The sequence below is a fragment of the Haliotis rufescens genome, unplaced genomic scaffold, assembly GCF_023055435.1.
Source record: "Haliotis rufescens isolate VD_foot unplaced genomic scaffold, xgHalRufe1.0.p SCAF_13, whole genome shotgun sequence".
In the NCBI taxonomy this organism is placed as follows: domain Eukaryota; kingdom Metazoa; phylum Mollusca; class Gastropoda; order Lepetellida; family Haliotidae; genus Haliotis; species Haliotis rufescens.
In genome coordinates, this window is record NW_025963813.1 from 39299135 (window position 1) to 39324982 (window position 25848).

General features: G+C 41.5%; 1 protein-coding gene across 2 annotated transcripts; it reads right to left on the reverse strand.

Moving 5' to 3' along the window:
- Positions 1–2805: 2805 nt before the first annotated feature.
- LOC124116507 (serine/threonine-protein phosphatase 6 regulatory ankyrin repeat subunit A-like) lies at positions 2806–25749 on the reverse strand. 2 transcript variants are annotated; one of them, XM_048394562.1, is made up of 7 exons: positions 25701–25749; positions 11043–11124; positions 10747–10791; positions 10428–10499; positions 10094–10165; positions 7614–7733; positions 2806–6956 (listed from the first exon to the last, which is right to left on the reverse strand). In XM_048394562.1, exons 2-7 carry the CDS (start codon positions 11098–11100, stop codon positions 2914–2916), a joined length of 4410 nt encoding a protein of 1469 aa, XP_048250519.1. In that variant the 5' UTR covers positions 11101–11124; positions 25701–25749; the 3' UTR covers positions 2806–2913. The 2 variants fall into 2 exon arrangements, with proteins under 2 accessions (XP_048250519.1, XP_048250518.1); XM_048394561.1 differs by lacking the exon at positions 25701–25749 and adding an exon at positions 24556–24636.
- Between the last annotated feature and the right edge of the window lie 99 nt (positions 25750–25848).

The following is a 25848-nucleotide window of genomic DNA, read 5'->3' on the forward strand; positions in this document are numbered from 1 at the left end:
AGTTCCTGGTGTAATTTTTGTTTTCATAAATGAGATATTAATATCAACAACACATCATAACACACGAAGTATGAATAAGCGATTTGCATGGTGCGTGTGTGCGCCCGAGTTAGGGCCAGTCACCGATTTTGCCTACGTTTGCGTTTGCGAATACGGTCTGCGTCTGCGATTTTAAGTATCAAGTGATATTATGTCATGTTAAACTCACTGACAGCGCCAATGTGATTGTTAGTTGGGGACTGGTTTGCGATATATCAATCAGGGGGCTTTTAAATCGCATCGCATCATATATCGTAGCCATGAAATCTGAATATAAATCTTGATTCTTAAGACACGTGAATGCGGCCATGTGACCTGGATATTCCTTGCAGTTCTAAAACCTCATGTAAAAGGCCATACTTTAAAATGACATTAACATGAAAAGTCGTGAGGGTATTGCAGCAGCTGTTGACATGGAAGCTTGCTCTCTACGACCACAAACATCATGATGACAGAGATTTGGATGTTGTTGCCTTTGTCCAACTGTTAGCAACAATGACAGTGGAGCTATCTCATTTTCTTCTAACTATTCTTTCAGCACCGTCAGCATATTGAGGAACCCAATTTCGAATTCAGCCAAAATCGCTGACGTAAACATCAGTTTTCGACGATCGCAGAGACAAACGCAAACGGAGACAGTGATCGGAAATAGCTTTGTTGAAAAGATTTGCTGCGTATGAAAACCTTTCAATCCATAAAAGAATCTATGTTTACTTACTCCTGTGTGATCGTACGATAGAATAAACATTTTCATTGTTAGTAAAGAATAAATTATGTTCGATATTTGGTCATCAATTTGAGTATTGTTTAGGTTATATAGCCCAATTTACTTTTTGTCCTTTGAAAATGTTGGATGTCAATTTCCTCGAATTGTGGTTATCACAAATGAAAGAGAACCGACACTGAAACTGATTGGAGGTAATCAGGTTTTTATCAGGTTATATGTTTTTTAATTTAATTTTTCCATTGGACGAGAGATCTGTCACATGACCGCGAAATTGCCGTTCATATGTGTAACGATACAATTGACGTTCATACGTTTTTCACGAGACCGTTTTCTTGAAATGACGTAAACACTGACGGACGACTTCCACATTCCTGGGGAAACCTCTGGGAATTCCCTTGCAAGAATACATACAGAAGCGTTCTTTCTGATCATTTAGAGCCTTTAATCTTAAATTCAGCGTTTCAGTATACATTGAGCAACGTCAGAGGGTTTGACTGCATGAACGATTACGAATATCCTCGCTACGACCGAACCTTAGTGAAAAAAACGAAGACATGCACATCCACACTATCGAAGTATCGACTCGATCCGTATCTGGGCTGACAGTGACCGTCTATAGCAATCTATGGCTTTACCTTAGTGTCAGGATATCTAATCTAAACTGTCATTCGTGCTGTAACATACTCATTGAAGCAGTCTGCGTATGAACTAATCACGACCACCGTCAATTTCTTTTACGTCAAAACACTGAAATTTAATTTGGACTTTTTTTCGATAAATTAATCTCGTGGACAAACCCCAGTGAATGTATACTTTGAAATAAATGTCAAATGCCTATTATCGATATGATATATATTTTCAATGATATGAATTATTTGCCAGTTAGATTTCAAACTCCTGCGCTTGGTTGACTTCAGTTGTCACATAAGGGCATTTCCATATTACGATTAATGTAAAAAAGTACCAAACCTAGAATAGCGTTACTTTCACCGTTGGCTAGTTCCGTGCATGTATCGTTTGAATTTGCTGACTTTATATACCGTTGGAAAGAGAATCAACAAGAGATGGATGTTATACAGGGTGAGAAATAAGAACGTTGTAACGCTTTGGATACAATGTACGACGTCATCACAATACGGCACTGAGCGGTATACACAGTCAGCTGACGGCCAAGCACAATGAGGTTTAATTCAACCCCATTTCACCTCACCTTACCTCACCCCTCACCTCAATGATGTGTCACCTGTGGTATGTTGTACATTTACATCGGCTCCTGCCATAAGTAACATGTGAAGTCATTCTTTCGATCCACTCACTGATGCTCTATCGACTCGTGTGACGTCTGTGTTATTATTTACATTTATATGAACTCCGGTAACATATCAAAACATCATTTCTATTCGCTCCTCGATGTTCATGAAGAGGTACATAACCAGTGCACAACCTTTTGTCACCCACGCATAATGTTCGAAGAAGCAGGGTGGCCCCATTGTTATTCTGTACATTCAAAATAGCTCCAGCCTTCAGTAACATATCAACATACTTTTGAGAGCCACTCCTTAATGCAGAGGCGTGTGTCGCTTGTGTTTGTTGTGTAAGTTTACAACAGTTCCGATTTTCAGTAACATAATAAACTCTTTCGATCCACGCATTGCTGCTCCATGCACCTACGCATAATGTTCCAAGAAACAGTGTGGCTCCCTTGTTATTCTGTACATACACATCAGCTCCAACAGTCAGTAACAGGTCAACACACTCTTTCCATCGTGACATTGATGCGCCAAGAAGTGGTGTGTTGCTGTGTTATTCCGTACATTCACACCAGCTCCAGCCTCCAGTAATATATCTACGTACTCTTTCTATTCCTGTATTGATGATCCATGGAGTGGTGTGTCGCCTCTGCTATTCTGTACATTGACCTCAGCTCCAGCCTTCAGTAATAGATCAACACACTCTTTTGATCCGGGAACTGCTGCGTGATGAAGTGGTGTGTCGCCAGTGTAATTCTGTACCTTAATATCAGCTCCAGCCTTCAGTAATAGTGCAACACACTTTCCATCCGGGAAGTGATGCACCATGAAGAGGTGTGTCGCAAGTGTAATTCTATACCTGAATATCAGCTCCATATCAACACACTTTTGAGATCCTCACCTGGATATGTTAAGAAGTGGTGTGTCACCTTGTATATTCCGTACCTGTGTATCAGCCCCAGCATTCAGTAACAGATCAACACACTCTTTCGATCCACATAATGATGCGCCATGAAGTGACGTGTTCCTTGTTGTATTCTGTACATTCACATCAGCCCCAGCCTTCAGTAACAGGTCAACACACTTTTTCGATCCATTCAATGATGCGCAATGAAGTGGTGTGTTTCCTTTTGTATTCTGTACATTCACATCAGTCCCAGCCTTCAGTAACAGGTCAACACACTCTTTCGATCCATACATTGATGCTCCAAGAAGTGGTGTGTCGTCCTTCACTTCAGCCCTCACTAACATATCGACACGCCTGTGAGATCCATACCTGGATGCGTTATGAAGAGGTGTGTCGCCTTTTCTATTCTGTACCTGTATATCAGCCCCAGCCTTCAGTAACAGATCAACACACTCTTTCGATCCATTCAATGATGCTTCATGAAGTGGTGTGTTTCCTGTTGTATCCTGTACATTCACATCAGCCCCAGCCTCCAGTAACAGGTCAACACACTTTTTCGATCCATTGTTTGATGCGCCATGGAGTGGTGTGTTTCCTATTGTATTCTGTACTCTCACATCAGCCCCGGTCTTCAGTAACAGGTCAACACACTTTTTCGATCCACTATTTGATGCGAAATGGAGTGGTGTGTTTCCTTTTGTATTCTGTACATTCACATTAGCCCCAGCCTTCAGTAACACGTCAACACACTCTTTCGATTTATACCCCGAAGCTGCATGAAGTGGTGTGTTGCCTGTTGTATTCTGTACATTCACATCAGCCCCAGTCTTCAGTAACATGTCAACACATTTTTTCGATCCATACAATGATGCGCCATGAAGTGGTGTGTCGCCTCTTTTATTATGTACCTGTATTGCAGCCGAAGCCTTCAGTAACAGGTCAACACACTCTTTCGATCCACGTTTTGATGCTCTATGAAGTGGTGTGTCGCCTGTTGTATTCTCGACATTCACGACAGCTCCAGCCTTCAGTAACATATCAACACACTTTTGAGATCCAGACTCTGATGCTTCATGAAGTGGAGTGTCGCCTGTCTTGTTTTGTACTTTTACATCAGCTCCAGCCTTCAGTAACATATGAACACACTTTTGAGATCCACACCCTGATGCGTTATGAAGTGGAGTGTCGCCTGTCTGGTTTTGTACTTTTACATCAGCCCCAGCCTTCAGTAACAGATCAACACACTTTTGACATCCACAACTTGATGCGTTATGAAGTGGTGTGTCGCCTGTTCCATCCTGTATCTGTATATCAGCCCTAGGTTTCAGTAACAGATGATCACACTCTCTCGATCCACACGATACGCCAGATGTTGTATTCTGTACATTCACATCAGCCCCAGCCTTCAGTAACATGTCAACACACTCTTTCGATCCACGTTTTGATGCTCCGTGAAGTGGCGTGTTTCCTGTTGTATTCTCGACATTCACACCAGCCCCAGCCTTCAGTAACATATCAACACACTTTTGAGATCCACACCCTGATGCTTCATGAAGTGGAGTGTCGCCTGTCTTGTTTTGTACTTTTACATCAGCCCCAGCCTTCAGTAACATGTCAACACACTCTTTCGATCCACACATTGATGCTCCATGAAGTGGTGTGTTTCTTGTGTTATCCTCTACATTCACTGCCGGGATGTCTCTTGTCTGTATATTGGAATTTATGTCAGCTTTCTGCTGCCTGAAAACGTCTTCTTCCTCTTCTCCGTGAGACGTATGAAGCTTTTCAAGTAAAAATAAAAGAACTTCGTGGCTTCCTCGCTTGCACGCTGCGTGCAGTGTAGTATTTCCATTTGGAGCCACCATGCTGACATTTGCTCCTTTCCCCGTCAAAACTCTCACGACATCCAGCTTTCCACTTTCACATGCTGCATGAAGAGGGAGTTGTCCGTCCTTCGATATCATATTGACTGTCCCCCCTTCATCAAACAGCATCTTAACAATATCCAGATTCCCACTTGTACATGCAGCACACACTTCGTCGCCACTAAGCTCAGCTCCTGCTAAGAGTAAAGTCTTAACAATGTTGGTATGTCCACGCGTACATGCTGCATACAGAGGCTTAAAAGGGTTATCGAGAGAAGGAATAAGTCTTCTTACGTCCAGCAAAAACGTTTCTGTTTCCTCCATTCCTTTCAAACATGTCAAAACCATAGAATCATCATCACCTCTATCCGGCACCAGTTTTTTGTAGCCTCTGAGACAAGCCGCATCTAGAGGAGACGTATGATAGTTATCCACATTTACTGCTGCTCCTCTATCCAGTAACAGTTTCACTACGCCCTTGTGACCAGACCAACACGCTAGAAAAAGTGAAGTTTGACGCATCTGATCTGTAACATCAATATCTACACCCTTGTCGATCACATACTCCACAGCTGACACAAGACCATGTTCACACAGGTAATGCAACACAGTTTTGTCATATCTGTCAGATGCATTCAGATCAGGATGAAGGCGAAGTATCTGGTGTACAAAGTTACAATCTCCAGTCTCAGCTGCCAGCATCAGCGGGGTCTGCTCACTGTGTCCGTATGTAGCATCGACGTCCAGTTTTACATGTTTTGTCAGATATGTTAGCACATTACCTGTAGCATGTTTGCACACACCCAATAAGATCTCATCTATCTCCATCTGTTGCAGTGTAATGTTTCCCTTCTCCAGTATGTATTTCACCATGGTTGAAGATTTGTTGCTTGGAAGCAACTCCAAACAGGATTGTAGTGTTTCTTTATCAGTGTTCCTCAGAAATGTATTTACAGATATTTGATATTGTACATTCAGTATGTTCATCAGTTTATCAATGAAGTCGGGATCACAACAGACTTGGTGTGAGATTACATATGCCAAGTTGCCCAGCTGAATCTCCAGGGCAAATCTCTGCACCAAGTTGTCAATGCAGAAAAGTGGGATGTCTGCAACCAACTCTTGGTTTTCAACAGTCCCATGCCTCAGTCGCTGGTTGATGAATGAGAGACTACAATTCTCAATGACAAATACTGGATCTTTTTCAGTCAGAAGAAATGCAACACTGTCATAGATTGATGGATGGTCAAACATGTATGTACCATCTTCCAGCTTCAGATATGACCCAACAAGCTCATTGGCAGATGAAACACAGTCATGCATCTTGTATTTGTCTTTATACAATTCAGACTGAGACACTTTCCCATCTCCTTGGATCATTGCCTTCAGGAGTTGACCCTTTGATTTATTGTTTATTAATTTCTGCAACGTTTGGTTTAGAAATACAAGAGGACTCGCGAAAAACTCCTTTGCTGATACCTTGGGATTCTGTTTAAAGGTTGTTGCAAAAAGTCTACAGACATGTGGAAACCCATGTGGACAGTCAATGTGGCTCAATTCAAACATGACCTTTTCCTCAAAGTCAACACCTTCCATTCGAAAAATTGATTTCAAAATATTCAGTTTTTCTTCATGACCTCTGGTTGGTGAGAGTTGGACAAGATGTTTACTACTTGTAAGATATTCTTTCACTCTTCCAAGGTCTGGTAAAGAGGATTTTAGTACATAATCACGTCCTACAAGAATAAATAAAGACTGTTTCTTTCTATTTTGCTCTGGATTGATGTCAGTTGACGCATTCAAAGCTCCATTCAGCTCTACGTCAGGCTTTTGCAAATCAAGAATGGGCCGAAGAGAGGGTCTCCACTTGGTCCACTCTGCAACGTCAAATTCCAGATCACCAAATATATCATCCAACATAATCACCGGGTTGGTACAAGTCCTGGTTACCTCATTGAATTCGTCTGGGGACACAACTTGGAATACTTGTCTCCCTTGGCTGTGCAGATCTCTGAGGGCCATGTAGGCCACTGTAGACTTCCCCTCTCCTGGTCTTCCCTTTATTGTCACCCATGTTGCTCCTCTGTCAATCTTCTCCATCACCTCCTGATGTGCCTGTGTCTTAACCATACCTTGGGTCCATGACTGTATCCTTGATTCTGTTCGTTCTGAAAAACCGCAAAATATATTCGAACTTACAAATCTGATAATCTTTTCAGGCCTGATATCCACTAAAATACTTTCCAAACTTGCTGTACTATGTGATAAGTTATTATCTGATCAAACAACGGATCAATGTGTCATGTATTAGTAAATGAGCTACGAATCAGTGGTTAAATCGCAAATGTGAATCTGAGATTCACTCTCATCTATAATTGAAATGTAAATTATTATGTAAAACAATTTTGGAAATAACAAAAGCTTTTCTTCAAGACAAAACGTGTTTACTTGATGTTACTTTTCATATTTACAATAATTGTTTTTAATTTATCTCATTTTCCTGACATGTAATGTATATTTTTAAGATTGAAAGAGTAATGGTTCAGAATTTTTGAAATATAACATGATTGAGAAATGGAAACTTTTCAAATGAATTCGCTGTATATTGAGCAGCCATTATATTGCAGCGTTTGGTCTGTTATCCCTATCTAACTATTGCTGCACTATACTTTCACCATGTTAATGCTTCATGCTTGATGACTAGATTGTATCTATCATTATTTTCAAGGCTAATGTCTGATGGCTATGCTATTTCTCTCATCATGTAATTCATGCTAATGCTTTATGACTATAATTGGGAGGAGTTGTTATCCTCTGGAACTCACTCCTGATCTTCTGTACTGTGGTCAGTGGTTTCTCTTCGTCCTCCGATTGACCAGTGTTCTGCGTTGCGCTGAAGATCACATTCGTCACATCTCCAAACTGCTGAACCTTATACTGAAATGCTGTAATGTAAAAAAACAAATTTGTCAGGTCTACTTCCTGATGAGAAACCCTAGTCTTCTCAAATTCTGACAAAACCGTGCCTGCTGTATTTAATGGCCTTGCACTATCAAAACCTCTTGGACTGGGAAAATCAACCCTCGACCTATCCTGCGTCATTTCTGGTGTACTGAAATGAACAGAACGGCCACCCGTCATGATGCCGTCTGGTAAAGAGTGACCCAACAACCGATAATCAGCGTTCCGATGTGCAGGTACATTATAGCTTGACCCCAGATATGTATCCCTGCCAACCTGTCCACTCCTTAAACCGACAGCATCTCCTACAAAAGGTAGAGGTGTGTACGGTGTAGATGTAGGATACGTATTTTGCCGTATTTAAAACACAAAGAGTGAAGTTTGATTAAAAGTTTATTTAACAAACAAACACAAACAGGGGCAAAATCCTTCTTTACTCTATAACCTACGTAATCTTTACTCCTTCCCTACCTACGTAAACCCATTCAACCTTATTAGTTAAACTTGTTCTCTTAACCACCCCTCTAACTTAACTCCCAAAAGTAAAACGTCTATAAAACAAACCTATTTAATACCTACTTTACTTTTCCCCACCCCATACCTCCTAATCTAACATCTCAACGAAAGCCCTATAATAAATAATAAAAGGACGCAGGAGTCGACCGTGCTTACCAGGTACTGGTGAGTGACGACTGACAATTCCCTACCCAGGGTAGGCTTAAATAAGGCCAACACGCGGACCATGTGACCAGGAAAACGGACACAACAAACGAACACGCTCCTTACATCTCGGCTCTCCCAATCATGGCTTCCGCCTAGCCGAGCATGCAAGAAGCGTGGCATCATCACGTCTTCGCAGCCACTACGCCCGCGTGGGCATAAGCTTCTACACAAGGACTACAAAGGTAGGTACTACGTCAGCCGTTTAACTCCCCCTTAAACTAACCCACCCACTACGTTCTGAAATATATATATTTACCCACAATCACCCCCAGTCAACCACAACAACAAAGAAATATTCTTGTTGAGTCTATTATTGATTTACTATGAATACACAATGCCATTTAGAATGTGGTCAAATGCAACAAATGTTATATTTGGGATGACACTTTCTCAGTAAAGTACAGATTCTCGTACGTTTTTGGGGGGTTGAGTCCCGTCCGGGGTTCGAACCCACACTTGCCAGAGTGAGGCACCTAATCGCCAGCACACAAAGTCAGCAATCTAACTCACTCAGCCACCGAGGTTTCCACAAAAATGAAAGTCCGACAACTGGTAGTCTAGATCACATACTTTGAGTACCCCTCTGACAAGTGTAAATTGGCACGTCTCCCATAGCCAAAAGCTATGAATACACAATGCCATTTAGAAGTGGTCAAATGTAATAAATTTTATATTTGGGATGACACTTTCTTAGTAAAGTACATATTATCGTACTTATTTTGGGGGGGGTGAGTCCCGTTTTGGGTTCGAACCCATACTTGCCAGAGTGAGGCACCTAATCGCCAGCACACAAAGTCAGCGATCTAACCCACTCAGCCACCGAGGCTTCCACAAAAATGAAAGTCCGACAACTGGTAGTCTAGATCACGTACTTTGAGTAGCCTTCTGACAAGTGTAAATAGGCACGGCTCCCATGGCCGAAAGCTATGAATACACAATGCCATTTAGAAAGTGGTCAAATGTAACAAATGTTATATTTGGGATAACACTTTCTTAGTAAAGTACAGATTCTCTTCCATTTTGGGGTTGAGCCGCGTCCGGGATTCGAAAACACACATGCCAGAGTGAGGCTGAGTGGGTAAGATCGCTGACTTTGTGTGCTGGCGATAAGGTGCCTCACACTGGCAAGCATGGGTTCGAATCCCGGACGGGACTCAACCCCCCAAAAAGTACGAGAATCTTTATTTACTAAGAAAGTGTTATCACAATGTGTGATCTGCATTAGCGCCGAGTGGATTTATTTGTAATTGTCAACCATGAGTATAATTGGTACTAATTTAATAAACCTGTGAACATGTTACCACGTTTTCGTTATCACTGTAGTCTTATTCTATGACACCCCTGATCATTGAGCACAGACTGTGACACACATATTCCAGCAGAGAGGTATTATATATTTGTATTTCACTAACTGATGTGTCCTTTGTTAATGAAGAACAACTGAACATTTAGAACTTAGAATATACCCAAATAGTGTATTAAATATGCTCAGTATTCTAAGTTCTAAGTCTACGGATGAAACGATTATGTTTGACTTCTCAATTATGTCCGAAAATATAAAAATATGTTTATGCAAGTTGTCCCTAGTTAACATATGGGAAAGAAGTGCTGAAATACATACTGTTGGTGGTGTTATTCCCCATACCACCCTCAACAATAGCAGCCATATTCTGATGATGCACATGATCCCCTCCTAAAAGCAAACAAAAACATCAATTTATATCACCAAAAAGTAACATGTTTCTTCACATGATAAACACTTGGTGAAGAACAACTGAACATTTAGAACTTAGAATATACCCAAATAGTGTATTAAATATGCTTAGTATTCTAAGTTCTAAGTCTACGGATGAAACGATTATGTTTGACTTCTCAATTATGTCCGAAAATATAAAAATATGTTTATGCAAGTTGTCCCTAGTTAACATATGGGAAAGAAGTGCTGAAATACATACTGTTGGTGGTGTTATTCCCCATACCACCCTCAACTATAGCAGCCATATTCTGATGATGCACATGATCCCCTCCTAAAAGCAAACAAAAACATCAATTTATATCACCAAAAAGTAACATGTTTTTTCACATGATAAACACTTGGAATGTACATAATACTGGTTATGTAATTTGAAAAGAAAAATATAAGTGAAGAAATATACAGGATCATAAATGTAAAGGCAAATATACACTACCCATTAAACAGATTCAGATGAGGTAATGACCAAATGGCTTGTTCTTTCTGGTACAAAACGTTTATAGTGCTGAAAGTATGGTTACCTGTCATTGTTATGTTGTCGGGTACTGTGGTTCCATCGCCCCCTCCTAAAAGCAAACAAAAACATCAATTCATATCACCAAAATACAACATGTTTCTTCACATTATGATGGCTTTCATAAACACTTGGAATGTACATAATAATGGTTATGTAATTTGAAAAGAAAAAACAGTAAGTGAAAAAATATATAGGAAAATAAATGTAAAGGCAAGTATAAAAGACCGATTATACAGATTCAGATGAGGTAATGACCAGATGGTTGGTTCTCTCCCTCCTAAAAGCAAACAAAAAGGTTACCTGCCACTGTTCTGTTGTAGATTACTGTGATTCCATCATGTTTTTGTTTTGTTGTCATCCTTCTTTCACCAAGGTGTCACAACTGAAATACAAAATATTGAGTGAACTATTTGAAACTAAGGTTGCTTATTTGTTGTCTTACTCAGAACACAGCAATATTCCAGATATCTAATGGCGGCTTGTAAATACAAACCAGTTGTTGATATTATGCCACAATTCGTCTGGATGCAATGATAATCAACAACCAAGTCACCAAGGATGTCCTATCGATCCATTTGGTCAGAAGACTTTTGGGAACCTTTTCTAACCTGGAATTGAACTACTCAAAAATAAGAAATATTACTCGAATAGTGTATGTCATGCGTCTACCAGGGCTCGATTTAGCTATATAACACATGCAGCTGTGCAACATTTGAAAAATGCAACCTATATTAAATTATGTCTACATGCACACAGTGCGCGTAAGATCATAGCATGTTTTGGCTACAAAACCATGAATTGTTCACACAGCAGCGCCCTCAATACCTCTAAGCTATAGTTACCATACGACATCACTAATCCATGTGTAATATATGTGGTATAGTTTGGTATGCTTATTTCTTGTGGACATATGCACGTTCTAAATACTTTTTACAACCATACAGCATGAATTTATGCAACACTAGCAGCAGTACTCAAAGTACTACGTAAGTGTTGTTGCAATATCGCTGCGCACCAAAATGATCGGGGGATGGGGGGGGGGGGGGGGGGGGGGGGGGAGTAGTATTCATAAACCTTCTTAGAAACCGCACCATTATGATGTTGTCGGTTGAAATGGCAAGCTGGATGTTCTGGAGGCGATCCTGCCAGAGTATATTGCTAAGATGTTGATGTGCCATGTGCGCTTCATGTCGGACCACATCCCTGAGGCCGCTGTTCCTCTACATGCGCACCCGAACCCTGAAGAGAGGCGTATACGAACAGGCGTGAAGTTGGTGATATTGGTAACTGTCGTTTGCAGTGCCTCGTGTTAAACTTTTCGAGGTTGCATGATCAGAAAACACATTCAGACATTCGCTTTCATGATCTCGTAAGCGACACTCTGTTTGGTCGGATACAAGGTCATTCCGACGTCACCTGTTATAAAATGTCCTCAGACCAAAGTGTAGCGGTAGAGAGCGCTAACATCTGAATTTAATGATATTGGTGTTGTTGCTTCAACTTTCTTGACTGGACATCATGACACGCCAGAAGCAAAAGTCAACAACTACATTTTTCTCCGTTCCAACTAGCTCTTCAGCTGTTGCAAAATGAATCACAGGGCAGTCAAAGGAGACACAATTTATTAATAAAAACTTCTTTATTTTACTGTAATTGCGACAAACTAAAGGTGTATTTTATAAATTGGACTGTAAACCAGTAATCAAAACCTACTCAATAAACAAATGCTCCAAATTACTCCAAATTGTCAAACTGTCGATACTCTTAAAAAGAAAAGAAACGAAAAACAAATATTTTGGGCAATAAAAGCAAAATAAGTGGACGAAGAAGTGCAAATTGAAGAGGTCTAATGTGTTACAGCGTCAGTGACAAATTTCCCGGATCAAAATGATCACAACAAGGACATGCAAACCATTAGTCGGGAGACATGTATCATTCGGACAAACGCACCCAGTGCATTAACAATAGGGCCATGGTGTTGCACGCACTTCATGCAGCTACATCAGAATATTATTAAGAAACAAATATATGCCAAATTATACACTCAAAATGCACCTACATAACGAAGGCATTACTTTCCTAAAAAGGAACAAACCCTTTTGAACATATACCAAACACTTATACAATCTAATTAGGTCTGTGCCACGCTCCGGTATTAAACTCAATATCAATTATTAATCATAATAAACCAAGCTCAATACAATATGAAACACTTAACTAGCCATGGAGACCTGGTCCTACCAACACACAGTGCTACTACTACTACTACTATCAGGCTCCACCTCAAACCTACATAGAAGACAACAAATGAGCCTCAACTACTCGGCTAGGACCTAACATGAAGATCGTTTTGTCATTATTTCATAAAGTTCATGATTCATGTCAACTACATAATCTGACAAATAGGCAGGTGATCGACGGGGCGTCCATCTTGCGAGCGTGACCGTGTTTAGGCAATAATGCCGTTTACCAGGCACATCCCGATCTCCACGATCCAACTCCCCTTTTCGGTCTTAGGGAAACTTACACGTCTTTTCGATCCAAAACCCAGGGTTCACTCAAGGAATTTTCTGACATGGGCCTTTAATCTGAAATTTCATATATTCACTTGGTACACCCACACTTGCCCATGCAGCACAATGTTAAAATTCCCCATTGTATTTGAAAATGTGGGCCTTTTTTTTCAAATTTTAGGGGCTAAAAGCATCCCAGCCTAGAATTATCCCTGAACACCCAATTTCGGTCTTAGGGAAACCAACACGTGTTTACGATCAAACACCCCTTTTCGGTCCTTAGGGTTGGTTAGCTTTGCTTTGGGCAAGGGTTAGCCATGCATTCTTAACTTTTCAAAAACTTTAATCCGGTTTATTCGATTGGTCGGACCCAGAGTTCCATGCGACCAGCATAGTACCTCTCCCACAGGCCAGCGCCATGTGACGATTCGTCACATCTTCCACAGTCCATTCAAGATATTGCATTTGTTTTTCAGCGATACGGTCACTTTTAAGTGTAAGTATGTATTGTCATGAAACTCACTGTTGCAGTTGTAGTAGCATATTTCTATAACTATGCAAAACAATATGTAAAGCGCCCCCAAATACTTTAATACCAAATGCATTAGTCCGTTAAAGCGAGTTTGTTTACAAACAAGAAAAAGTCCCGTCACGTGATATGCAAATTAGCCTGTGGAAGTGGTGTTATTTATGAAGTCACCACTGCGCCGGAGTGTGGCGGGTGTGGTTTCAAGAAAAGTTGAATGGGAGAGCGGACCGTGACGTCACACGCATGCGCAATTCATTGTTTACTTAATTACGCATGAGGGTCAATGGGGTGCTTATGACCCGTTAAACGAGCACTGATTACACGTGATATCCCTCGTTTTCCAGTGGTAGCGCGTCGACCAATTAGATTTTATACCGGTACAGATTCTCCCCTGGCCATGGAGAAATTCCAAGTATAAATGCACAAATGTTCAAATTTCACACTTTTAGATGCAATTATTTCCAGAATTCTCCGTGGCTTAGCAAATTTAAAATATACATTATACAAACAAAAGAGACACACTGATGGCAAATGCCAACAATGCAATTCACCCAAGGATCTAAACCATGCATACTGGTGTCCCCTATAACATGCTCACCATCCTCGATTTTACCATTCTCTTCCCGTACACTTTAAAATGTTCTGCCTATACTCTTAAGTCCAATAATCTTCCGTCAGTCTTCATATCAATAACAAATTTCATTTAAAAAAATGCCATCTATCTATCTATCTATCTATCTATCTATCTATCTATCTATCTATCTATCTATCATTTCCTTATTATTTACCTATATATCATTACTCTGAATATTTACCGTATTACCACTATTTTCCATACATACTAAATAGAATACATCTCCTCTACATCCATGTCAAGTACTTATTTAATATCTTGTATATAAGTAACAACTTCTCTGTAACTTAACATATTACTTAAATGGGCACTACCTTAGGTTATAGTTTTTTGGTCCAGGTGTGTTATATCTTTATTCACTATAATTATATATTATTCCTTAAACCCACCTGTACCCATGTACGAAATTGAAACTTTCTGAAGTGGACGTAAAGCACCTAAATGATGACGCTTGACAACGGTGTGAGGACCTATACCGAAACGTTGCTATTACAGTGAAATAACGATGTTGTTATCCATAAATTGTGTCCATTTTGGTCATCCGTCAACTTCTAAGAAATCAAACAAAACATCACAGTCGTAATTCTGTAGGCAGCGGTGGAGACCCCTGTTTGTTCAAATGCGCCAGTTTCGTCTGTGGTCAATAATGCTGGCGGCCTAGATAATATTCGGCGTTCTGGAATTACACAAAGTGTAGGAAATAGTGACTGAGTTACGTTTAACGCCGCTTTGAACAATGTTCCAGTTATGTCGCGATGCCTGAGCTGGTTTACCACGCTGGACGAGTACAGGTATGGTGTTGACAAACCTAGAAATATAATCGGGGAGAACCCGGCTTCGAACCAAGGATCATAAGAAACAACAGTTAACATTGTTAATAAGTCTATGACTACTACCTCTATTACATCATTGCCAAATTAGTTTTGCAACTGGTTGTGGATAGTTTACAGTGGAGAGGACTTCTGTTGAAGGTAAAAAGAGACAGCCGATATACAGGACTACTGTCAATGGTGTACTTGAGGTAGGGAATTTAATTTTTTAACAATGATAAATGTTGTTTAAAAAACGCCGCGATTTGCTGTGCTGAGTTGCGTCTCTTGGGCACGCCAGAAACCTATGATTGTGGGTTCGAATCCCGTTTCGCCCCGATTATGTTTCTAGGTTTGTCAGCACCAAACCGTGCTTGTGGGTTTCACCGAAGTTGTAAACGTCTTAGACCTGCATAACTTCGGGTTTTCCTCTCACATTAAGCTGACACGCCGTGATAAAACTGGAATACCGGTACTGTAAAAAGCGGCGTAACTCCTTACCAACAACCGTTATGTGTTCAGTTAGTGCATATTGATGACGTAGACGGTGCGTGTCCAAACATTGATAACATCTCCTCGATATATATTTCCTCGATTTCACTCGATACATATTTGGAGCGGCAGCAGCGCACATTACTTTCATGAAAGATTTAAGTATGACAATTCATGTATGGAATATGTGTTTTATACCGTCCCGTTGACCCGCAATAAATCTTCAGCAACCCATACTTGCCGTACGAAGCGACGATGCTTGTCGTAAGAGGCGACTAACAGGATCAGGTGATCAGGCTCGCTAACTTGGTTGATGCATGTCATCGTATCCCAATTGCGTGGATCGTTGCTGATGATGTCAATCACTTGATTGTTTGGTTCAGACTATTATTTACAGACCGCCGTCATATAGCTGGAATATTGCTGCTTACGGTGTTAAACAACAAACAAACATATACATTCCCGTTATATCGTTAGTTGTTTAGTTTTCTTTGTAACAAATGCCCTAAATTCATAAAATGTGTTAGAAAAGGTATCTCAATAATTAAAGTGAGACGTGACCTGAATAGTCTACTGCATTTATTTCACCGATTTCGATAATATGTATTCAGTAAGTACGATGGTAACCATATATGAGGCAAAACAATTACATTTTACTAGTATTCCTCTTGTTTTCATTCGAAACGTTTTAACATGTTGCAGAAATGCCAGTTCCCATTTTATGAATTTTTAAAGTTATCCCTTAAGTAACTCTTAATATTACTATTTTGTGTTCTACATTGAACAAGAGCGCCCTGTGCGAGGCCGATCATTAACGTTTTGTGTCTGCAAATCGCGGACTGAGACACGTCGACCATATTGGCCACCTCTAGTTGAATCCTACCAGTTTGAAGCATGCCAATAGCCATTAGCCGTTAATCATTCTTAAACTTATCACATATACTGCATAAAAATAGGATGAAGAGCTTGGTGTTATAATGATCAATCTTTTACGAGCTTATAACAGTATATCATTAGTAAAAAGATCAGCGATACTTACCAGCTGTGACCAAGCACTGCCTGAGTCCTGTACTAGCGCTAACTACAGCACCGCATTATGCCAGTCCCTGACTTTATAGTGTTACCTTCAGTTACAATAAGTCACATGACCAGACCGGGTTGGCCACATGCGATGTATACAAATGCGCCACGTCTGTGCAATCCAAGACAAAAGGAGAAACATATGTCGTCCAACTGGTGGCAGGTAGAGATATAAATTCATTTTCTTTGACAACAACACTGGACCATTATCCCATCAACGGCTCTGTACAGTTTTTTACTATATTTTAATAAATTTGTAAATACATCGTACCAAATGTACCAAACGTATATGACTATGCCTGTTAGATGATCAGATTATACATGGCTGCTCTCTTGCGGTTTTATTGAATCTTTTAGCAGTTGTTACTGACTTGTTCATCCTCTCTAATATATTTTGTAACTATTCAATTCCAGCTTATCCTTGTTGTTTAAATCTATTATCATGCATGCATTCAATAACAACTCCCTTTACCAGTTTCAACCTGAGTTATGTGTTGACGGATACTGCCACCACTGGCAATCCAGATGCTCGAGATGCTCTAGTGAGTGAGTGAGTGAGTTTGGTTTTACGCCACTTTTAGCAATATTCCAGCAATATCACGGCGGGGGACACTTATTTTCTATCGTGGGGCGATCGGGACCGGAGAATAGGTTCGAGATATCGATACTTTCAAGGTAACGGGGTTCGAGATATCAAGGTTCGGGTATATATACGAAACCAGACTTATGGCAGGGATTCATATGGTTGTTGAAAACATAGTGGAGATAAGTATGATGTCGTGGCGTTTAACATATCTTTGAAATTATATGCATTGATCGTGAGTGAGTGAATTGGGTTTAACGCCGAACAGTAAGTAAGTCATATCATGAGTGTCAGCTAAATCGACGGACCTTTCTGCAGGAATTGGAGTCCGTTGTGCGATTCTGATAAAATAATATGCATGTTAGATTGTTTTTACAGCAACAGTCTAGCTATTTGACATCCTTCTGTGTACAGTAACTCCTTTTCCTGGAATTCTACCACCTAACAATATAATCTTTGTTGTGATATTTGAAACCTGTTTTGCTTTGAATGCCTGTATTGTTCACACGGGTGTGTAACCAGGTCAACAGGCTTGTCAAGGACGGGTGGATATGCACACGGATGTATAATCGCAGCCCGATCTAAAGCTGTGTTAACTTCTAATACGAAAATAGGAATAGACAAACACAAACATGATAATAGGGACCCAGCCTAACTGATCGGCTGTTTTGATAAAACTGGAAACTGAACACAAATATGTAAGCATTGAAACCTTCCGCTGGGAAAGCGTTCTGGGGGAATGGAATCCTGATGAAACATTCCACCACCTGGCATGATATTCAACACAGAATTATCAACTCGGACAGAATTATCAATGAATATATGTTATAATTCGTACAGCGATAAATATGGACAGTTAAAAATATATAAATGGTGGAACCCTATAATATTTATAATTAAATTTAGGCTAAATAAATGAAGTTAAGGTAGGATAAACATTTACATTTAATGTTACTTTTCAGAAGAAATAGTAAATGAAATTAAATGAATTTGAAAAGAAAAGGTAACATAAAAAAACACGTGTTTGCAATCTGTCACGTGATGTAAATCAATTTCCTGTGCATGAGAATCAAAATTAGAAGACTGACGCAGTCAACTACACCCATTCGACAAACAAAGAAAGTATGGAAGTCTATGAATATAACATGCTGCACATATTCAAATATGATGGTGCTTATCCATGGAAGAGTGCAAGATTTGGATGAAGATGGCATAAAGTTAGGCGAAACCGCATTATTGATGGTTCGAGAAGAGAGCTAACTCCGCTTGCCTAATTGAAAGTTCGACCTGGGCCAACATTCGAAACTAATCGCACTTGTTGCAGAGATTATGTTCTACGTAAATAGACCCGTATCAAGAACAACCATTTTGTCTATACAAAAAGAGTATTGTGACTTTTAATTGGATTACAAAGTGCAAATGCGAAGAAACTCACTTCTACGAACCTCGCAAAACAAGTACGTAGGGTCATTAATATGCATGAGTTATTCCTTTTATGGAACAGGTTCCCGGAAAGGTTTAAGGTCATAGGCCGGTATCATGTCCGAGCACAATTCAAGTGTAGACATAGGTTTCAGGTTTATATGACCAACGACATGTATGATTAGATTGATGTGTTATACTGGAAAAAGTAGATTGAGTGGCATTGCTTCTCAAATTTAATTCAAAGTAAGTTTCTTGCGTCGTAACTATTTAGACGAAACCCTATTTTTGAACGTCAGCTATAATGACGCTTTTCAAACTTAATAGACTTCGTGTACCTATTGTAGAGGTAACGTCACGCTAAATAATCTATAAAGACATTTCCCATCAGTATAACAAAATGAGAATAATATACACTCTTCAAAACAAGAAACGCACAGATAATATGTAGTTCATTGAACCTGACTACACAAAAAATCTGGTATATAAATTGGATATATGTTATTGGAAAATGTTGGTGGCCTGATATTCGACAAGCGGTGCGTCGAAACGCAGCCAATGTCGATTTGCAATGTCTTAAACGGCACTGATTTCACACTTGTTCAAAAATGTCATGGAGGAAAACAGTAAAGCAAAATGCAAGTTATGGCATTCGTAACTCGTAGTTGCTATAAAAAGGCAAGCATAAGCCAATAATTTCTCATTCAATTGTAAACTGTAAATTGTAAAGTTCGAAAATGCCGAGACTCAGCGCTGCCGATCGGAACATCGCCATAGGACATATCCAAAGAGAGGAATCGCAGTCTTCTGTTGCACGCCCCTTCAACGTCCACCACAGTAACGTTTGCTGCCTGTCGGTGGCATACCTTACAGCCTTTGAATTTGAGAAACTGGAGATGAGTGTGGTTTAGCAATACATCACGATTTCTTCTTCACCGGCGAGGCACTCGTGAAGAGCAACCTCCTCGTGGTGAGTGCTGGGTAACGCGAATAGCTCTTCCCCCGTGTAGAACCGAGGCAGAATATTTCCACAGCCTCCAATTGCTGGTCGTATGTGGCGACTAAAATGGGCAACCTGTTTGCCGTGGGTTGCGTCCCTGTGTCGGCGGAGGACGGGAGTCTGGTGGTTGAGGGCACTGGTTCCAGGAATAGCGTTCCATTGCCCAATACACCACTTCGACCCTTACTTCACCTAGACGGGTGGTAGAATGGGCCCGGTTCTATCAATCGGCTGGTCATGTCGAGCCCTGTGCATTATTTGTATTTGCACAAAATTTGTATTCAAATTTCATTTACTTTAGGTCTTGACATATTGTTTATGTACCCAAACTTGATTTTTTGATTGACAAATCATTAACATGCCTAGAGTCGTTTGCCCAGAAGGCAATGGCTCATGGGCCATTCTGGTGGATTAATTAATTTTCAATTAATTCTTCTGCTTGAGTATATCACCTCAGTATCCTTGGTGCTGCCAGTTGGAGGTCCACTGGTATTTAGCATTGTCTTTATGACACTCCGTGGTGGGTGGGGAGCTGGGGTGATGAACCTTAACTACACTAACCATGGCACACGCAAAAAAAAAAAAACGTGCATTAGAGGATTCCTCTGATGAGGAGAATGCAACCCTGAAGACTTCGTCTACTTGTTGGTCTCGATTTTTAGTGGTTTCTGCCACCTATGGACAGGACATAGCAACAGGTTGTTCTATATGATTATATACATAAATATCCCGATTTGAAAAGTGATTATTAATACACATTTCAACCTGCGCGTCTCATAAGCAATGTAATCAACTTAAACCTATAGTTTCGGTATGGTCAGGGCTTCATTTTCGTGAAATACACAACATTCAGCATTGTATAGCATACTGTAACCAAGTACATATATACACATGCAGCTCTCTCAAATTAATTAGAATTGCTAGCTACTTTAGATTTACTTACAGTCAAGAAGTCACACACACATTGCCTCGGAACAAGCCAACTGTAGGAGTGTGGGCAAACCCAACTTATCTATGACTAAAGAGAACGGGGCTCCTCGCAGGGAAGATATGTCTATGCTGTGCATGAGTTTTGTGATGCGTTACAATGCAATGTGGACAGCTCGGTAACTCATACCTACCGCTTGGTATTATGCTCTGAAGAGTTACTTGCTTTGACTAGGAAGACAATCTGTAAGGATCGTTTGGGCAACTTTCTTCTTATACTTCTCATGTACACACGTGGTCGACCAAAGCGGTGAAGTTGGGGTGGGTGGGAGTTCGGGTGGGATGGAGTGAGTGTGTGTGTTTTGTTTTGTTGTTTTTTTGGGGGGGAGAGAGATTTACAAGGGTGTAGTGGAAGGAGTATTCAGAGTGTATGGGAGGGAACGTCCAGGGTGTATTGGCCGCTGTTTTCAGGGTTTTGAGAAGAGTGAGTCAAGGGTATAACGGAGGGAGTGTTCTGGGTGTATTCGAGAGAACGTTCACTCTTCAGGGTGTATTGGTGAGAACGTCCAGGGTATAGTGGAGGCAGTGTTCACGTTGTATTGGAGATAACGTCCAGGGTGTATTGGAGAGAACGGCCAGGGTGTACATGAGGGAGTGACCAGGGTGTAGTGGAGGCAGTGTTCAGGGTGTAGATGACAGTGTGACCAGGGTGTAGTGGAGGCGGTGTTCAGGATGTAGGTGAGAGAGTGACCAGGGTGTAGTGGAGGCAGTGTTCATGGTGTAGGTGAGAGAGTGACCAGGGTGTAGTGGAGGCAGTGTTCATGGGGCAGGTGAGAGAGTGACCAGGGTGTAGTGGAGGCAGTGTTCAGGGGGCAGGTGAGAGAGTGACCAGGGTGTAGTGGAGGCAGTGTTCAGGGGGCAGGTGAGAGAGTGACCAGGGTGTAGGTGAGAGAGTGACCAGGGTGTAGGTGAGGGAGTGACCAGGGTGTAGTGAAGGCAGTGCCTTTACTTTGGGAACATAGCGGTTCTCGGCTCTAGGCTACGACCTGACCTAGATAAATGTCCTCCATGTTTTTAGTTGGTTATTTATTCTTCCGGGTTTGTAGCCCAGACAGGACAAAGTTATAGGTCGTTCCATAGGATTATATACATAATTATCCAGCTTTGAAAAGTGATTGTAATTACACATTTGAACCTGTGCGTCTCATAAGCAATATAATAAACATAAACCTAGTTTTGGTTTCGTCAGGGCTCCCTTTTCGTTATATAAACAACATGCAGCATTGTATAGCAAAGTATAGACAAGTACATCTATACACATGCCGCTCTCTCAAATTAATTAGAATTGCTAGCTACTTTATATTTACTTACAGTCAGTGAAGTCATTGATACATTGCCTCGGAATAGGACAAATGTAGGCCTGTGGGCAAACCCAACTTAGCTATGACTATAAGAAAAAGAACGGGGCTCCTCGCAGGGAAGATATGTCTATGCTGTGCATGTGAGTTTTGTAATGCGTTACAATGCAATGTGGATTTCGTGTTGATTTATAATACTATAGCTCGGTAACTCATAACTACCGCTTGGTGTTATGCTCTGAAGAGTTACTTGCCTTGACTGTGAAGACAATCTGTAAGGATCGTCGAGGCAACTTCCTCGGTATAATTCTCCTATACACACGTGGTCGACCAAAGCGGGGCGGGGTCCACACGCCATCATATTCGGAGGCCGTATTCTGGGTGTTGGGGAGAAATTTACCAGGGTGTAGTGGAGGCAGTATTCAGAGTGTATGTGAGGGAACGTCCAGGGTGTATTGGCCGCTGTGTTCAGGGTGTTGAGACGAGTGAGTCCAGGGTATAGTGGAGGGAGTGTTCAGGGTGTAGATGAGAGAGTCCATGGTGTAGTGGAGGCAGTGTTCAGTGTGCAGGGAAGAGATTTACCAGGGTGTAGTGGAGGCAGTATTCAGAGTGTAGGGGAGAGATTTAGCAGGGTGTAGTGGAGGCAGTATTCGGAGTGCATAGGAGAGATTTACCATGGTGTAGTGGAGGCAGTGTGCAGGGCGTAGGTGAGAGAGTGACCAGTGTGTAATGGATTCAGTGTTCAGGGTGTAGGTGAGAGAGTGAACAGTGTGCAGTGGAGGCAGTGTTCAGGGCGTAGGTGTGAGAGTGACCAGGGTGTAGTGGTGGCAGTGTTCAGAGTGTAAGGGAGAGATTTACCAGGGTGTAGTGGAGGCAGTATTCAGAGTGCATGGGAGATATTTACCAGGGTGTAGTGGAGACTGTATTCAGAGTGCATGGGAGATATTTACCAGGGTGTAGTGGAGGCAGTATTCGGAGTGTAGGGGAGAGATGTACCAGGGTATAGTGGAGGCAGTATTCGGAGTGTAGGGGAGATATTTACCAGGGTGAAGTGGAGGCAGTATTCAGAGTGTAAGGTAGAGAGTTACCAGGGTGTAGTGGAGGCAGTATTCAGAGTGCATGGGGGAGGTTTTCCAGGTTGTAGTGGAGGCAGTATTCAGAGTGTAGGGGAGATATTTACCAGGTTGTAATGGAGGCAGTATTCAGAGTGTAGGGGAGATATTTACCAGGTTGTAATGGAGGCAGTATTCAGAGTGTAGGGGAGAGATTAACCAGGGTGTAGTGGAGGCAATATTCAGAGCGTAGGGGAGCGATTTACCAGGGTGTAGTGGAGGCAGTATTCAGAGTGTATATGAGGGAACGTCAAGGGTGTATTGGCCGCTGTGTTCAGGGTGTTGAGGCGAGTGAGTCCAGGGTATATTGGAGGGAGTGTTCAGGGTGTAGATGAGAGAGTCCAGGGTGTAGTGGAGACAGTATTCAGTGTGCAGGGAAGAGATTTACCAGGGTGTAGTGGAGGCAATATTCAGAGTTTTAGGGAGAGATTAACCAGGGTGTAGTGGAGGCAATATTAAGAGCGTAAGGGAGCGATTTACCAGGGTGTAGTGGAGGCAGTATTCAGAGTGTTTCGGAAAGAACGCCCAGGGTGTAGTGACGGCTGTTTTCAGGTTGTTGGGGAGACAACGGACAGATTGTGGTGGCGGTTGTTTTAAGGCTGGGTGTTGAGGAGAGTGGGTCCAGGATGTAGTGACGGATGTTTTCAGGGTGTTGGGGAGAGATTTACTAGGGTGTATTGGAGGCAGTGTCGGGGTGTAAGTGGGTAAGAGGTATGTTTATGACGCACCGTGACAACACATTGACACTGAAATATAAAATGAACGAGTTCCAAGTCTACAGCTTGGGTCATACTGTTATGACATGCATGTATATATGTTTCTGCATGTATAGGGTGTATATATCCATATCTATTTTTAACACATAAAACTATAGAAAGTTACTTTATCAAAATCTCAGAATGCACGAGGGGTAATTAATCACCACAATATGCACAGTAATGAAGGAAGTATTCTCCGCCGTAATCTCGAGTCATGCCTTCTCCGTTGGTTCACATCGATTCTCGTCTCTCGTCTACGACCTGACCTAGATACATGTCCTCCATGTTTTAAGTTGGGTGTTAATCCTTCCGGGTTTGTACTCCGGACAGGACATAGCTACAGGTTGTTCCATAGGATTACATACATAAATATCCCGATTTGAAAAGTGATTTTTAATACACATTTCAACCTGCGCATCTCATAAGCAATGTAATCAACTTAAACCTATCATATAGTAGTTTCGGTATGGTCAGGGCTTCATTTTCGTGAAATACACAACATTCAGCATTGTGTAGCATACTGTAACCAAGTACATATATACACATGCCGCTCTCTCAAATTAATTAGAATTGCTAGCTGCTTTAGATTTACTTACAGTCAATGAAGTCACTGATACATTGCCTCGGAACAAGCCAACTGTAGGAGTGTGGGACGACCCAACTTATCTATGACTAAAGAGAACGGGGCTCCTCGCAGGGAAGATATCTCTATGCTGTGCTTGAGTTTTGTAAAGCGTAACAATGCAATGTGGATAGCTCGGTAACTGATAACTACCGCTTGGTGTTATGCTCTAAAGAGTTACTTGCCTTGACTAGGAAGACAATCTGTAAGGATCGTTTGGGGGAGTCCACACGCCATCATATTCGGAGGCAGTATTCAGGTTGTTTGGGCGAGATTTACCAGGGTGTAGTGTAGGGAGTATTCAGAGTGTATGGGAGGGAACGTCCAGGGTGTAATGGAGGCACTGTTCATGGTGTATTGGAGAGAACGTCCAGGGTGTAATGGAGGCACTGTTCAGGGTGTTGTGGAGAGAACGTCCAGGGTGTAGTGGAGGCAGTGTTCAGCGTGTATTGGTGAGAACGTCCAGGGTATAGTGGAGGCAGTGTTCAAGGTGTATTGGAGAGAACGTCCAGGGTGTAATGGAGGCACTGTTCAGGGTGTATTGGAGAGAACGTCCAGGGTGTAATGGAGGCACTGTTCAGGGTGTTGTGGAGAGAACGTCCAGGGTGTAGTGGAGGCAGTGTTCAGGGTGTATTGGTGAGAACGTCCAGGGTGTAGTGGAGGCAGTGTTCAGGGTGTAGATGAGAGAGTGACCAGGTAGTAGTGGAGTCAGTGTTCAGGGGGTAAGTGAGAGAGTGACCAGGGTGTAGTGGAGGCAGTGCCTTGTGGGAACACAACGGTTCTCAGCTCTTGGCTACTGCCTGACGTAGATCAATGTCCTCCATGTTTCCATTTGGGTTTTTTTTTCTTCCGGTTGTGTAGCCCGGATAGGACAAAGCTATAGGTCGTTCCATAGGATTATAAACATAAATATCCAGAAGGGATTATAATTACACATTTGAACCTGCGCGTCTCATAAGCAATATAATCAACTTAAACCTAGTTTCGGTTTCGCCAGGGCCCCATTTTCGTGATATAAAAAACATTCAGCAGTGTATAGCATACTATAGACAAGTACATCTATACAAATGCCACTCCCTCAAATTAATTAGAATGGCAGGCTACTTTATATTTACTTACAGTTAATGAAGTCACTGATACATAGCCTGGGATCAGACCAACTGTACGAGTGTGGACAAACCCAAATTATATATACACTATAGGAGAACGGGGCTCCTCACAGAGAAGATATGTCTATGCTGTGCATGTGAGTTTTGTAATGCGTTAC